The sequence below is a fragment of the Eptesicus fuscus genome, chromosome 21 (genome assembly GCF_027574615.1).
Source record: "Eptesicus fuscus isolate TK198812 chromosome 21, DD_ASM_mEF_20220401, whole genome shotgun sequence".
In the NCBI taxonomy this organism is placed as follows: Eukaryota; Metazoa; Chordata; class Mammalia; order Chiroptera; family Vespertilionidae; genus Eptesicus; species Eptesicus fuscus.
The window spans coordinates 49,150,561-49,166,947 of record NC_072493.1 but is presented as its reverse complement, the minus strand read 5'-3'; the positions used below and the strand labels follow the sequence as shown (position 1 = coordinate 49,166,947).

The 16,387-nt window shown below is 52.4% G+C and overlaps 1 protein-coding gene across 1 annotated transcript; it reads right to left on the bottom strand.

The window, feature by feature from the left end:
- Positions 1-1,669: 1,669 nt before the first annotated feature.
- On the bottom strand, positions 1,670-2,599 carry LOC103303900 (olfactory receptor 10AG1-like). The gene has a single exon (XM_008160878.2). It carries the CDS (start codon positions 2,597-2,599, stop codon positions 1,670-1,672), a length of 930 nt encoding a protein of 309 aa, XP_008159100.2.
- Positions 2,600-16,387: the final 13,788 nt, after the last annotated feature.

The window sequence follows — 16,387 nt, the reverse complement described above, 5'->3', positions numbered from 1 at the left end:
CAGATGTGTATATGGAAGAGAAATACACCTTCTGTTATTTGGCCTCTGTTAAAGTAGGTAAACCCCAAACCCAACTCATATGCTGCTACTAGGTAAATGCTACAGAAAGACAAGATTAGTCTTCTTTTTAAAATATATTTTTATTGATTTTAAAGAGGAAGGGAGAGAGAGAGAGAAACATCAATGATGAGAGAGAATCATTGAATGGCTGCCTCCTGCATACCCCCTACTGGGGCTCGAGCCTGAAACCCGGACATGTGCCCTTGACCGGAATCAAACCCAGGACCCTTCAGTCCACAGGCCGATGCTCTATCCACTGAGCCAAACTGGCCAGGGCCAAGATTAGTCTTTTTTTATTTTAAGTTTCAGACCTACAATTTAATAACTCAACACCTGTGTACAATACAGTGTGCTGGCCACCAAAAATCTAGTTTCCATCTGTCATCATGTGTTTGACCCCCTTTACCCACTTCACCCTTCCTCCACCGGTTCCCTCTGGTAGCCACCGGTCCATTTTGATTAGTTTGTGTTTGTTAGGCTTGCTTCTTTGTTTTATATTCCACAATATGAATGCAATCGTACAAGGACATACTGTACTTACTCTTTTTTTATAAAAATACATTTTATTGATTTTTTTTACAGAGAGGAAGGGAGAGGGATAGAGAGTTAGAAACATCGATGAGAGAGAAACATCGATCAGCTGCCTCCTGCACACCTCCTATTGAGGATGTGCCCACAACCAAGGCACATGCCCTTGACCGGAATCGAACCTGGGACCCTTCAGTCCGCAGGCCGACACTCTGAGCCACACCGGTTAGGGCCGTACTTACTCTTGACATCCCCCATACAGGAAGGGGCCACGTGAAGACTGCAAACCGTATCTCTGTGAGTCCAACGTGCCTGTTTTTCTCCTAGAAGTCTTTGGCTTGTGTTGAATCACATCTCAGGTGGAAAATAGGTACCCCCCTAAACATTAGAGCCGGGCTGAGTAGGCCAGCGTGCTCCTCTTGTGGCCCATGGAAGCTGAGCTGAGCTGAGAAGAGACTGTCCTTCTGGGCTCACACTGCAGGATGTGGGGGTCCTTGAGGGGGGCTGTTGCCTGCAACGACCTCCCACGATTTAAGTTATTCGCTCCCTCTCTTTCTATATTCCTCTGTGTCCACCTAGTGCCATTTGCCTCAGTGAAAGGCACACTGAACATGTCTCTATTTTGTCTGGATATCCACTAGGGCCTCCTGTGTGGCTCATTGTCATTCAACTCTTTAAAAATATATATTTTTATTGATTTCAGAGCAGAAGGGAGAGGGAGAGAGATAGAAACATCAATGATGAGAGAGAATCATGGATCGGCTGCCTCCTGTACACCCCCTATGGTAGATGGAGCCTGCAAAAATAGATTTTTATTGATTTCAGAGAGGAAGGAAGAGGGAGAGATAGAAACATCAATGATGAGAGAGAATCATGGATCGGCTGCCCCCTGCACGCCCCCTACGGGAGATAGAGGCTGCAACCAGGGCATGTGCCCTTGACCAGGAATCCAACCGTGACCTCCTGGTTCATAGGTTGATGCTCAACCACAGAGCCACACCAGCCAGGCTGTCATTCCACTTTTGGGGTGCGGGGGTGCTCCTGGCCCCTCAGGGTGGATCTCTGCGTCCTTCCCCCCGTCCTAGGACGGCACCTGCAGATAGAGCTTCCGCAGGGCCGCCATCATGTCCTTGTTCCTCAGGCTGTAGATGAGCAGGTTCAGGGTGGGTGTGAGGATGGAGTAGAAGACAGCGGCCAGGCGCCCCTGCAGCGGCGAGGAGCGGGCGCTGGGCTGCATGTAGGCAGAGCTGCCGGCGCCGTAAAACAGTAGCACCGTGGCCAGGTGGGACGAGCAGGTGGAGAAGGCCTTCCGGCGGCCGCCCGCGGAGCGGATCCGCGCCACCGTGGCCAAGATGCGCACGTAGGACAGCACGGTGAGCGCAAAGCAGCTCATGATGACGCAGCCGCTGGCCGCGAACCCGGCCGCCTCGTGGGCCTCCGCGTGGGCACAGGCGAGGCGCATGACCGGGGGGATGTCGCAGAAGAAGTGGTCGATGACGCGGGGGCCGCAGAAGGGCAGGGAGAAGGTGTTGGCCGTGTGGAAGGCGGAGAACAGGAGCCCGCTGCCCCAGGCCGCCGCCACCAGGGAGACGCAGATGCCGGGGCGCATGGCCACGCCGTACACCAGGGGCCGGTAGATGGCCAGGCACCGGTCGTAAGCCATGGAGGTGATGAGAAAACACTCCGTGGACCCGAGGCTGACGAACGCAAAGAGCTGGGATGCGCACGCAAGGAGGGAAATCTCCCCCGAGCCCAACATGGTGGCCACCAGGGCCCGGGGCAGGGTGGTGGACATGGAGCAGATGTCCACCAGGGAGAGGTGCTTGAGGAAGAAGTACATGGGCGTGTGCAGGCGGGGGTCGAGCACCACGGCAGCCACGATGGAGACGTTCCCCAGAACGGCAGCCAGGTAAACGAGAAGGAAGAAGGCCGCGCTGAGCAGCTGTAACTCGGGGGAAGCCGAAAAGCCCTGGAGGAGGAAGACGGATACCGTCCCCGTGAGGTTGGCCATGTTCTGTCTTTGGAAACGCTCGGGAAGCGGTGCCAGGAGCGGAATTGCAGAGGGCGATTCAGGAGCGGAATTGCAGAGTGTGCGCCAGGAGAAGAATCGCAGAGGGTGATCCAGGAGCAGAATTGCAGAGGGTGATCCAGGAGCAGAATTGCAGAGGGTGATCCAGGAGCAGAATTGCAGAGGGTGATCCAGGAGCAGAATTGCAGAGGGTGATCCAGGAGCAGAATTGCAGAGGGCGATCCAGGAGCGGAATTGCAGAGGGTGAACCAGGAGAAGAATCGCAGAGGGCGACCCAGGAGCGGTGCAGTAGCTAAGACCTAGGAGGAAGTGGGTAAGAAGCTGGGTGAGCGCAGGCTGGAAAGGAGGCTCAAGCATTTGCTCATTAAACCCACATGCACTAGTGTCTTCCCTAGAAGTCTCAAAGTCAGATACCTTACAGAGGCCGGGCAGGGACACAAATTAGTGGATCCAGGCCCTGGCCGGGTGGCTCAGTTGGTTAGAGCGTCCTCCAATGTACTGAAGGGTCACAGGTTTGATTCCTGGTCAGGGCACATACCCATGTTCCGGGTTCTGTCCCTGGTGGGGGCACATCCAGGGGCAACTGATGGATGTTTCTCTCCACACAAATGTTTCTCTCCCTCTCTTTCCCCCTTTCCCTCTCTCTCTGGAATCAATGAAAAATATATCCTGGGGTGAGGATAAAAAAAAATTTAGTGGTTCCGGCTGAGTGTAAGATAATAGGGAATGGTGGGGACTGCGGAGAAAGGGTGTTCTGTCCAAAGGAGACTGACGGCTGCTCTAAGCTCTTGCCAGCTGTTGTTGCTGGACCGAGACCTGCCAGATTCTGATTTATTTATTTTTCCCCAAGAGAGCCAGAATTCCAGGTTGCTGTTATTTTGTTTTGTTTTGTTTTGTTTTGTTTTGTTTTTAACATGAAACCTCCTGACATTTGTATATTGGCAGTTAATTCAAATTTAAAACACCGTGTTCACAGCAGCATTCTTTACAATAGCCAAGATCTGGAAACAGCCCAAGTGCCCATCAGCAGATGAGTGGATGGAAAGCTGTGGTACATTCACAAAGTGAAATGCTACATGGCTATAAAAGGAAGGGACTCTCACCCTTAGGGGCAGCATCGCTGGACCTGGAGAGTATTATGCTACGTGAAATCAGCCAGTCTGAGAAAGGCAAATCCCATATGATCTCCCTAACATGTGGAATCTAATGAACAAAATAAACTGATGAACAAAATAGAACCCAGAGGCATGGATGCATGGGACAGACTGACAGCTGTCAGAGGGGTGAGGGGTGGGGGGACTGGAGAAAGAAGGTGAAGAGATTAGCCAAAGGACATACACTGAGTGGCCAGATTATTATGATCTCTGAACGCATAATAATCTGGCCACTCAGTGTGTGTGTGTGTATATGTGTGTGTGTGTGTGTGTGTGTGTGTGTATGTGTGTGTGTGTGTGTGTGTGTGTGTGTGTGTGTGTGTGTGTATACTAGAGGCCCGGTGCATGAAATTCGTGCTCAGGTAGGGTCCCTAGGCCTGGCGGGTGATCAGGGCTGATCGGGGCCTTCCAGCTGCCGGCCAGAGCCTCCCTTCGACAGCTGCTAGCTGCCAGCTGCTGGCTGGGGCCTCCCTTCCCCGGCTGCTGGCTGGGGTATTCCTTTATTCCACGCTGCCCCCTGGTGGTCAGCACACATCATAGCAAGTTATTGAACTCCTGGTCTCCCGGTCAAACTCCTGAGGGGACAATTTTTGTGTGCCCCCTGGACACAGCATCCAGCCTCATGGAGGGGCTCACAGGCCCAGACACTCCAATGGTGGTGGATCCAGCCTCGCTGCTGGGCTTCCACGGCCCCTGGCCAGGCTGACAGGCCTGGACACTACAGCAGAACCATCTTTGTTGAGTTGGTTTGCATACTTGCTCCTGATTGGCTGGTGGGCGTAGCGGAGTGATGGTCAATTTGCATGTTTCTCTTTTATTAGTGTGTGTGTGTGTGTGTGTGTGTGTGTGTGTGTGTGTGTATTAGAGGCCTGGTGCATGAATTTGTGCATGGGTGGATCCAGCCAGCCTGGCCAGGGGAAGGGGACATGGGCGGTTGGCCAGCCTGCCTGCTGGTCGAACTCCAGGTTGAGGGGACAATTTGCATATTAGCCTTTTATTCTATAGGATACACACTGAGTGGCCAGATGATTATGCGTCCAGAGATCATATAATCTGGCCACTCAGTGTATATGCATCATAGCCTATGGTCATAGACAACAGTGTGGTGGTGGCCAGAGAGGATGGGGCTGGAGGCTGGGCGGAGGTGGGCAAAGGGGAAGACAGAACTGGGGGGCATCTTGTAATAATGCCAGCAATAAAAAAAATAAACACGGTACACATGCAATGCGGCCACCGTTTAAAGCTTTTGGTCTTACTATGCATATCGCTACATAACTCCATAGCATCTTTTTGTTGTTGTTGTTCTTAATCCTCATCCGAGGATCTTCTCCCATAGATGTTTTAGGGAGAGTGGAAGGGAGACGGAGAGACAGAGAAACATCGATGTGAGAGAGACACATCGATTGGTTGCTTCCTGCACACGCCCCCAACCAGGGCCAGGGATGGATCTTGCAAATGAGGTACATGCCCTTGACCGGAATCAAACCCAGGACCCTTCAGTCCGAAGGCCGAGGCTCTGTCCACTAAACCAAACCAGCGAGGCCAAGCTCCATAGCATTTTAATTGTAGTCTGCAGCCCCAAGTCTCCCGGTAATTTATTCCCCCTCATTAGACATGGAGCCCTCCATCCCCACCCGAGGGCAGGGCCATTTCTTGCTCATCTCTTAATTTCCCTGCGTCTAGCAGAGGAGGCGGTACACAGAAGGAACATGGGGTCTAAAAACATTTTCTTTGCCCTACCTGGTGTGGCTAAGTGGATAGAGCATCGGCCTGGGGACTGAAGGGTCCCAAGTTCGATTCTGGTCAAGGACATATGCCCGGGTTGCAGGCTCGGTCCCCAGTAGGGTGCATGCAGGAGGCAGCCAATCAATGATTCTCTGTCATCACTGATGTTTCTATCTCTCCCTCTCCCTTCCTCTCAGAAATCAAAAAAGAAATATTTTAAGCCCTAACTGGACTGACTCAGTGGATAGAGCGCCGGCCTGCAGACTGAAGGGTCCCAGGTTCGATTCCAGTCAAGGGCATGTACCTTGGCTGTGGGCACATCCCCAGTAGGAGGTGTGCAGGAGGCAGCTGATCGATGTTTCTCTCTCATCGATGTTTCTAACTCTCCTTCTCCCTTCCTGTAAAAAATCAATAAAGTATTTTTTTAATTCTAAAAAATATATAAAAATATTTTTAAAAATAAAATATATATATATAAATGTTTTCTTCAACCCAACAGCCAGGGTTTGGATTCTTCGTGACTTTGAACAAATGCCTTCACCTCTCTGAGCCTCAGTTTCCTCCTCTGTAGAATGGGAGGATGAGGGTCACATACTTCCCTTAAAGGTTGGCCCTTACTGCCCTGGGTGGCTCAGTTTGTTGGGGCATCATCCCTTACACCAAAAGGTTTTGGGTTCGATTCCTGGTCAGGGCACTTGCCTAGGTTGTGAGCTTGATCCCCAGTTGGGGCACGTGCGAGAGGCAACCAATCAATGTTTCTCTCTCTCTTCCTGCCTTCCTGTCTCTCCGAAATCAATTCAGAAAGAAGTATTTAAAAATAGATTATAATCAAGTTCTTTGTAATGCGTGCCCCTTATCTTTCTTTTCATTGGGGCCCCTGGGCTGCTGGGATTGTGTCACAAGACAGGTATGAAAACGTATTTTTAAACTCGCGGCGGGCGTGGCTCAGTGGTTGAGCCTCGAGCTATGACCCAAGAGATAAGGGTTCGATTCCTGGTCAGGGGCACATGCCCGTGTTGTGGGCTCGATCCCCACAAGGGGGCGTGCAGGAGGCAGCCGATCCATGATTCTCTCTCATCATGGATGTTCCTATCTCTCTCTCCCTCTTCCTTGCTCTCTGAAAGCAATAAAAATATTTTTTAAAAAAAATAAATAAATAAACTTGCCCTAACTGGTGTGGCTCAGTGGATAGAGCATCAGCGTGTGGACTGAAGGGTCCCGGGTTCGATTCCGGTCAAGGGCATGTACCTTGGTTGCGGGCACATCCCCCAGTAGGGGGTGTGCAGGAGGCAGCTGATTGATGTTTCTCTCTCATCGATGTTTCTGACTCTCTCTCCTTCTTCCTTCCTCTCTGTACAAAATCAATAAAAAAATATTTTTGAAAAAATAAACTTAATGGAAAAGATGAGCTACCAATTCCTTTCTTTCCCTTTTTCACACGCCCTCAGCCACCTGCGTTGTTTCCCTCCCTTGCAGGTAGCTGGGCGCTGGCCGGGCTCCCCCCGCGCCCCCCCCCCCAGTCTGGGTTGTCTCCGTGAGCTATAACCTCAGTGCGGGGCGCAGAGCCATGTCACCCCTCAAACATGCCCACGCCCCAGTCTCTGAAACCCCTCCTGTGGCAAAAGCAACTTCGCCAACGTGAGGAAAGCTTTCCACGTGGGGAGACTATTTTGTGTCCTCTCCCCTCCCCCCACCCCACCCCCCAAAAAATGAGGATGCCCATCTAACCCGGAGACCTCAGAAGGGACCCTCCTTTGGAAACAGGTCACTGGAGACACCTAGGAACTCGGGGGGCTCTGGAAGCTGGAAAAGGCAAGGGCATGGATACCCCCCGCCCCCACCCCGGAAATCCTCCAGGAAGGGACACAGCCCGGCCGGCCCTCGCTGTCAGCCCCGGGAGACCCCGGGAGGGCCTCGGGATTCTGAACCTGTAGGGCAGCACGCGGGGGTTGCTTTTTGGAGACCAGGGTGTGGGATTTGCTACAGCCCACCCCCAGCAGATGCCTCAGCCTCCCTCTCCCTCCCCTCCCCCTTCCCTTCCCTCTCCCCCTCCCTCCCCCCCACCCCCAGCATCCGAGTAAAAGGAATAGCTGATGCCCTTGGTCCCCTCTCGGCCCCGCCAGGTCCTGGGGGACACACACTATGACCGGGCCGGGTGAGAGCGTTTCCTTGGGTACCCGGGCCCCCCTCCCCGACTTTGCAGGTATTACGCTCAGGGAGGAGGTCACATGTGGGCTGATGTCCCAGAAAGAGCCCACGAGCCCAGCGCCACGGAGGTAGGGGGGCTCCGTGGTTGAGCATCGACCTGTGAACCCGGAGGTCACGGTTCCATTCCCGGTCAGGGCACAGGCCCGGGTTGCAGGCTCCATCCCCAGTGGGGGGCGTGCAGGAGGCAGCCGATCCATGATTCCCTCTCATCATTGATGATTCTCTCTCTCTCCCGCTCCTTCTTCTCTGAAATCAATAAAAAAAAAATTTTTTAAAACAAAAAACAAGAAGAGCCGATGAAAAGAAACACCTGTTGCCCCCGGAGCGCATTGCGGTGTTCCCACAGCACACGGCTCTCGGGAAATGCAATTCCTCAGCCGTGGCCAACCCGTCCTGCCGCCTCTAGACAGATTTTTCCCTCCTGTGTTTTCCAAAAGTTTACTTAAAAAGAGAAATATGGGCCCGGGCTGGTGTGGCTCAGTGGATGGAGCATCGGCCTGCAGACTGAAAGGTCCCAGGTTCGATTCCGGTCAAAGGCATGTACCTTGGTTGCAGGCACATCCCCAGTAGGGGGTGTGCAGGAGGCAGCTGATCGATGTTTCTCTCTCATCGATGTTTCTGACTCTCTGTCCCTCTCCCTTCCTCTCTGTAAAAAAAAAATCAATAAAATATATATTTTTAAAGGGAAATATGGACCCTGGCTGGTATGGCTCAGTGGATAGAGTGTCAGCCTGCAGACTGAAGGGTCCCGGGTTCGATTCCTGGTCAGGGAACATGCCCGGGTTGCAAACTGGATCCCCAGTGGGGGGCGTGCAGGAGGCAGCCAATCCATGATTCTCGCTCTTCATTGATGTTCCTATATCTCTCTCCTTCTCCTTCCTCTCTGAAATCATTAAAAACATATTAACAAAACAAAAAACATTTAAAAGAGAGAGAGAGAGAGAGAGAGAGAGAGAGAACCATGGCGTGCGTGGCTTGGATGCGGCCGGCCCTCGCTGTTGTTGTTGTTGTTGTTATTATTATTATTATTATTATTATTATTATTATATTTGTTCCCACTTTCACACCTACAAACCCTGGGGCTTGCAAAGGCATTTCCACGCGGTTCCACGGAGCCCTCAGGGGCCACCGAGACATGGGGGGCCTTGCCTGGCAGGGATCCGGCCCCTTCCCTTCCGAGGGAGGCAGACCTGTGATTATTATTAAATTGTTGTTGGATGATCAGCTCGGCTTTCCTGGGACGTCAGGATCTGGCCATGAAAAAAGTTTTAACTTCCCCCATGCCCGCCGGCGCTCACAGCCAAGAGGCGGGCAGTTTGTGTCACAGTTTACAGCACTGACCAGGAGAGAGCCTGCCTGGGTTCAAACCCCAGCCCTGCCCTGGCCGGTGTGGCTCAGTGAATAGAGCGTCGGCCTGCGGACTGAAGGGTCCCAGGTTCGATGTTTGAAATATATTTTTAAAAAAGCAGTCTGTGAAATTTATTTTAAAAAAACAAACAAGAAAAACAGCCCTGCCACTTGCCCGCTGTGTGACCTTAGGCAAGTTACTTAACCTCTCTGTGCTTTGCTTTCTTTTTTTGTTTTTAAATTTTATTTCATTGGGGTGACATTGGTTAATACAATTATATCGGTTTCAGGTGTATAATCCTAAAATACATCATCAGTATGTTGTGTTGTGTTTACTACCCCAGGTCAAATCTGCCATCACCATTTATTACCCCCCCCCCCCCCCACCCACCCCTGCCTTTTCCCTCTCCTGCCTCCTCCTACCACCCCCTTCCCCGAGGGTAATCACCAAGCTGTTGTGTGTCTGTGAGGTTTGTGTTTGTTTGTTTTTCCTTAATCCCTTCACCTTTTCACCCAGCCCCCAAACTCCCCCGCCCCCGCCCCCCGCCGCCTGACAGCTGTCAGTCTGTCCTCTATCTATGAGTCTGTTTCTATTTTGTTTGTGCTTTAATTTCTTTTCTCTTTTAAATCATCACCCGAGGGTGACATTTTTCCATTGATTTTCAGAAGGAGTGGGAGAGAGAGGGAAAGACAGAGAGAAACCTGGAGGTGAGAGACCCACATCGATGGGTTGCCTCCTGCAGGAGCCCCGACCCGGGGCCCACACCGGGGAGGAGCCTGCAGCCCAGGTACGTGCCCTTGACCGGAATCAAACCCGGGACCCTTAGGTCCGCAGGCCGGCGCTCTATCCTCTGAGCCACACCGGCCAGGGCTGATTTCTTTATCGGTAACACACACAATAACAATGACACCTCAGTGAAGCCCTCAGAACTGCGCCCAGTCCATCACACACAGTGTGGCTTCATCCTTTCCTCCCCGTGGCTGGTTCTGTGTTTCTCAGAACCGCCTGGGAGCCAAGGACTACCCCCCACGTCGAGGAGCCACCAGCCCGGGAGGAAGCAGCCTGGCTGCTGTGGGGCCCAGAGGGGCGCGTGTGGGGTGGAATGAGAGTTCAGGAACTTCCCCTCCAGCAAAGCCCCGTGTCCTCCACAGCATTCCCACCCCGAGGTCTCACATACCTCTGCTCACGGGGAGCTCAGTCACAGCAGCGGTTCTCCACCCAGGAGTGTTGCTCTCCCAATGGGGGCCGAGTGGCAATGTCTGGGGACTTTTTTTTTTTTCCCTCAGATTTTATTGCTGTTTTCTTTTTCATTCATTTTATTGTTGACAGTATTACAGATGTCCCCCAGTTCCCCCCTTTTTGTCCCCCTCCACCCAACCCCGCCCCGCCCCAGGCCCGCCCCCCCCCCCCCGCTGTTGTCTGTGTCCGTGGGCTATGCATATATGCATACATGTTCTCTGGTTCATCTCTCTCTGCCCCTCCCTCTCCCCTCCCCCCGCCCCCACTGAGATCTGTCAGTCTGCTCCATGCATCCACACCTCTGGACCTATTTTGTTCATCAGGTTTTTGCTTTTTTTAAATATATATTTTATTGATTTTTTACAGAGAGGAAGGGAGAGGGATAGAGAGTTAGAAACATCAATGAGAGAGAAACATCAATCAGCCCTAACCGGTTTGGCTCAGTGGATAGAGCGTCAGCCTGCAGACTCAAGGTTCCCAGGTTCGATTCCGGTCAAGGGCCTGTACCTTGGTTGCGGGCACATCCCCAGCAGAGGGTGTGCAGGAGGCAGCTGATCGATGCTTCTCTCTCATCGATGTTTCTAACTCTCTACCCCTCTCCCTTCCTCTCTGTAAAAAAAATCAATAATATATATATATATATATATATATATATATATATATATATATATTAAAAATCAATGGGAAAATATCCTCAGGTGAGGATTACAAAACAAAACAAAAAAAAAAGCCCCCCCCCAAAAAAAAATGTCACTTCCGGAGAGCTTGAGAGCTTCTCATGCAAGCCACCTAATGCCCCCACCTCAGAGGCCGGTGCTATGCTATCGTCCCATTTCCCAGACAGAAAAACCGAGGGCAGAGAGGTCAAGCAATCGGCCCGAGGTCTCCTCGCTGGTAGTGGCTGTGCTGGGGTCCCCGCCTGGCTGATGCTCCCGCAGGTGGCAAAGGCTGCCCCCAGTCACCCCGGGTGTGAGACAGGAGCCCCCAAAGTGAGCAGCCCCACTTACCTGGCTGAGGGCCCCGCCACTCCCCGCAGCCGCTGGAGGACGGCGGGTCCTCTGAGGGGCAGGGCTGGGTGACGGAGGTCCAGGCTGGTGTCCCTCGCTCCGCGGCGAATCCCCACTTATCAGCCGCGGCAGGGAGAGCGGCAGGGACTCCGGTGGGGTTGGCTCGGAGCCATCCACCTCTCATCTTTGGAATGCGTCCAAGGTCACCTCTGGGGACTTTCTGTCCCACGGTGGCTCTAGGCTCTGAGAACAAGACTCTTGGTTAAAAATATATTTTTATTGATTTCAGAGAGAAAGAGAGAGAACCATCAATGATGAGAGGGGCCCTAACAGTTTGGCTCAGTGGATGGAGCGTCGGCCTGTGGACTGAAGGGTCCCAGGTTCGATTCCGGTCAAGGGCATGTACCTTAGTTGCGGGCACATCCCCGGTGCGGGGTGTGCAGGAGGCAGCTGGTCGATGTTTCTCTCTCATCGATGTTTCTAACTCTCTATCCCTTTCCCTTTCTCTCTGTGAAAAATCAATAAAATATATTTTTTTAAAAAAGAATTTTTAAAATATATTCTGGGTAGTGATCCTTTTTATAATCCTCCCCCACACCACCACCACCTCCCATAACTGTCAACTTAAACATTTTTCTTTAGAATATATATATATTTTTTAAGGCTACAAATTTTCTTGATTTTTAGAGAGGAAGGACGGGGGGAGAGAGACAGAGAAAAAGAAAAAGAAACATTGACGTAAAAGAGACACATTGATTGGTTGCCTCTTACATGTGCGCCCCCTACCCGCCCCCGCTCTGGGGCCAGGACCGATCCTGCAGCCCAGGTACATGCCCTGGACCGGGAATGAAACCTGAGACCCTTTGGTGCTAGGGCTGGCGCTCTAACCATTTAGCAACACCAGCCAAGGCCATAAATCTATGTATTTTTCAAGATAGAGTTGAAAATTCTTGCCCCATGATTGCATGTGGGTTGTGGAAGAAATGATAGTAACATAATACATGACAATACATAACATCATAACAATATGGTCATATCTGCGTAATACATGACAATTCCTAGCATGAGAATACAGTAAGATAATATGATACTACTAGAGGCCAGGTGCACGAAATTCGTGCACTGGTGTGGGGGGGGGATTGTCACTCAGCCCGGCCTACACCCTCTCCAATCTGGAACCCCTCAGGGGATGTCTGACTGCTGGTTTAGGCCTGGTTCCTGTGGGATCGGGCCTAAACCGGCAGTCAGACATCCCTCTCATAATCCGGGACTGCTGGCTCCCAACCGCTCGCCTGCCTGCCTGCCTGATCATCCCCTAACCACTACCCTACCAACCTGATTGATGCCTAACTGCTCCCCTGCCAGCCTGGTCCCTCCCAACTGCCCTCCCCTGCTGGCCTGGTCACCCCCAACTGCCCTCCCCTGCTGGCCCGGTCGCCCCCAACTGCCCTCCCCTGCAGGCCTGGTCCCCCCAAAATGCCCTCCCCTGAAGGCCTGGTCCCTCCCAACTGCCCTCCCCTGCTGGCCTGGTCACCCCAAACTGCCCTCCCCTGCAGGCCTGTTCGCCCACAACTGCCCTCCCCTGCTGGTCTGGTTGCCCCCAACTGCCCTCCCCTGCTGGTCTGGTCCCTCCCAACTTCCCTCCCCTCCTGGCCTGGTCACCCCTAACTGCCCTCCCCTGCTGGCCTGGTTGCCCCTAACTGCCCTCCCCTGCAGGCCTGTTTGCCCACAACTACCCTCCCCTGCCAGCCATCTTGTGGTGGCCATCTTTGACCACATGGGGGTGGCCATCTTGTGCAGGGGTGTGAGGGTCAATTTGCATATTACCTCTTTATTATATAGGATAACATAATTGTAATATAATGCCTAATTAATAACAAACATGCTGCCCTGACTGGTTTGGCTCCATGGATAGAGCGTCGGCCCGCGGATTGAAGGATCCCAGGTTCGATTCCGGTCAAGGGCATGTACCTTGGTTGCGGGCACATCCCCCGTAGGGATTGTGCAGGAGGCAGCTGATCAATGTTTCTAACTCTCTATCCCTCTCCTTTCCTCTCTGTAAAAAAAATCAATAAAATATATTTTTTAAAAATAACAAACATGCTAACTCTATGTCATGCACACACACGTGGTATATATGATTACATACACATGTGATCATACACATATATGATTATATATACACACAGACACACCTTGGTCCTCACAATCACCCTATCTGGTAGGTCCTAACATAGTCCCATTTTACAGATGAGGAAACTGAGGCAGAGAGAAATTGCATCCAAAGCCACACACAGGGAGAGTACGTGGGGGAGCCAGGATTTGACCTTGGCCACGTGACCCCCATCCTTGGACCACCATGCATCTGTGTTGGGCAAGTTCTAGGCTCTGGGCCTGAGCACCGGGGTGAACAGTGGTGTCATGTACTGAGCTGGGGAAACTGGGGAGAGCAGATCCGAGGACCTGAAGTCAAGGTTCCCTTGGCTGTGGCCATCGTGAGATGGCTGTTAGAAACTTGAGTGGAGCCCGAACCGGTGTGGCTCAGTGGATAGAGTGTCGGCCTGCAGACTGAAGGGTCCTGGGTTCGATTCCGGTCAAGGGCATGTACCTTGGTTGCGGGCACATCCCCAGGAGGCAGCTGATGGATGTTTCTAACTCTCTCTCCCTCTCCCTTCCTCTCTGTAAAAAATCAACAAAATACATTTTTTTAAAAAAAGAAAAGAAACTTGAGTGGAGAAGGGATGCCTGGAGCAGGGGGTCAGGGATGGGCAGGTCCCGGTTAGAGGATAAATTCGGGGACATCGTTGGCATAGATAGCAATGCCCATGAAAGCCACAGGGCTGGGCATTTTGGCTCAGGAAACCATGGCCCTTAGAGGAAACACATCCTCACCCTGGCCACTGGGCTGACTACAAAGTTTCGTGTCTCCAGAGAGACGGGGTTCCTCATTAAGGACCCAGAAACGCAACCAGTGCCAATTTCTCATTAAGCTGAAGCTCCTGGCGGCTCCCCATGGACCAGAACTCTGCCGACACGCTCCGTGCCCAGGAGAGGTCCCCGCCGGGCAAGGGGGGCTGAGGTCAGCTGCAAGGCGGCCAGGTGGGGCCGGACTAATTGGCCTCCACTCACCCCCAGTCGCCAGCCACCAGGGACCAGGGCTCCGAGCTCGTTAGGAACGGGCGGCCCGGACCTCCTGGGAGCCTCGGAGGAACTTTTTGACTCGCTGAGCTCATTAGGAAGGAAGCTGCCTGCTCCCCATGGGTGTCCTTGGCTGAGAGGGCACAGGCCAGGGTGGCGAGGGAGGAAGAGCTTTTCCAGCCGGAGCCAGAGTGGCACTGCTGAGCTGTTTCAGCTCCATGAGAGGTGGTTTCCTCTTTGGCTTTGTTTTGTTTTGTTTTACTGTATTTTTCTTGATTTCAGAGCACGGAAATGAGAGGGAGAGAGAGAGAGGGATGGAAGCATCCATGATGAGAGAGAATCACTGATCGGCGGCCTCCTCCTGCACGCTCCTCCCCACCCCCCAGCCCCCCGCATGTGCCCTGACCGGGAATGGAGCCACGACCTCCTGGTTCATCGGTCAACGCTGGACCACTGAGCCACACTGGCCGGGCTGATTTCCTTTGTAAAACAGACACAGGGACGAGGACAGGGCTTTGTCCAGGTCCCTCTTTGCATCTTCAGTGACAAGAACAGCACCCAGCATGGAGCAGACACAGTGAACACTTGTTGAATGACTGAAAGACTAAGATTATCTTCTTTTTAGAAATATATATTTTATTGATTTTTTACAGAGAGGAAGGGAGAGGGATAGAGAGTTAGAAACATCGATGAGAGAGAAACATTGATCAGCTGCCTCCTGCACACCTCCTACCAGGGATGTGCCTGCAACCAAGGTCCATGCCCTTGACCGGAATCGAACCTGGGGCCCTTCAGTCTGCAGGCCGACACGCTATCCACTGAGCCAAACTGGTTAGGGCTTATCTTCTTCTTCTTTTTTTTAATCTATTATTTATCTATTATTTTGTTTTACTTAACAACATTCTTTTTTAAAAATATTTTTTTAAATTGATTTCAGAGAGGAAGGGAGAGGGAGAGAGATAGAAACATCAATGATGAGAGAGAATCACTGATCGGCTGCCTCCTGCACGCCCCCTACCGGGGATCAAGCCCACAACCCGGGCATGTGCTCCTGACCAGAATCGAACCCGGGACCCTTCAGTCCACAGGCCAATGCTCTATCCACTGAGCCAAACCGGCCAGGGCTAAAACATATTTTTTATTGATTTCAGAGAGGAAGGGAGAGGGAGAGATAGAAACATCCATGATGAGAGAGAATCACGGATCGGCTGCCTCCTGCACGCCCCACACTGGGGATGGAGCCTGCAACCCGGACATAGGTCGATGCTCAACCACTGAGCCACGCCATGCCGGTTGAGCTAAAATTATCTTCTTTTTAAAAAATGTTTATTGATGGATTTGAGAGAGCCAGCAAGACAGACAGACCGCGATTGGTTGTTCCACGTCTGTATGCATTCATTGCTTCTTGTCTGTGCCCGGACCAGGGATCGAACCTGCGACCTTGGTGTGTTGGCACAACACCCTCACCAGCTGAGCTACCAGCCAGGGGCCTAAAACCGACCTCTGTTTCTTTATTGGCATATGTTTGGAGTATGTTTCTTTGTCACACTTGCAAAAGACGGGGTGTTCGTGGCATTTAGTGGTAGAAGGCAGGGATGCTGCTCACGATCCCACAATGCACAGGGCGCCCCCTCCCCCACAGCAAGGACCCGTCCCTCCCCCACGTCAGGAGTGCAGAAGTCCAAAACTCTGGCTTCCTGGTCTATGACCGACCTCCCCGCACCGGGGCGTAAGACCCAGAGGCCTCTGTCGGCTCGCTCACTGCCGCCTCTCCAGCAGGTAGAACTTCGTGGGATATGGTAGATGCTCCATTAACACATACGGGTGGACCCGGCTAGTGGGGCTCAGTGGATAGAGCATCGGCCTGTGGACTGAAGGGTCCCGGGTTCAATTCCGGTCAAGAGCACATACCTTGGTTGCAGGCTCCTCCCTGGCCCCGGGCCCTGGTCGG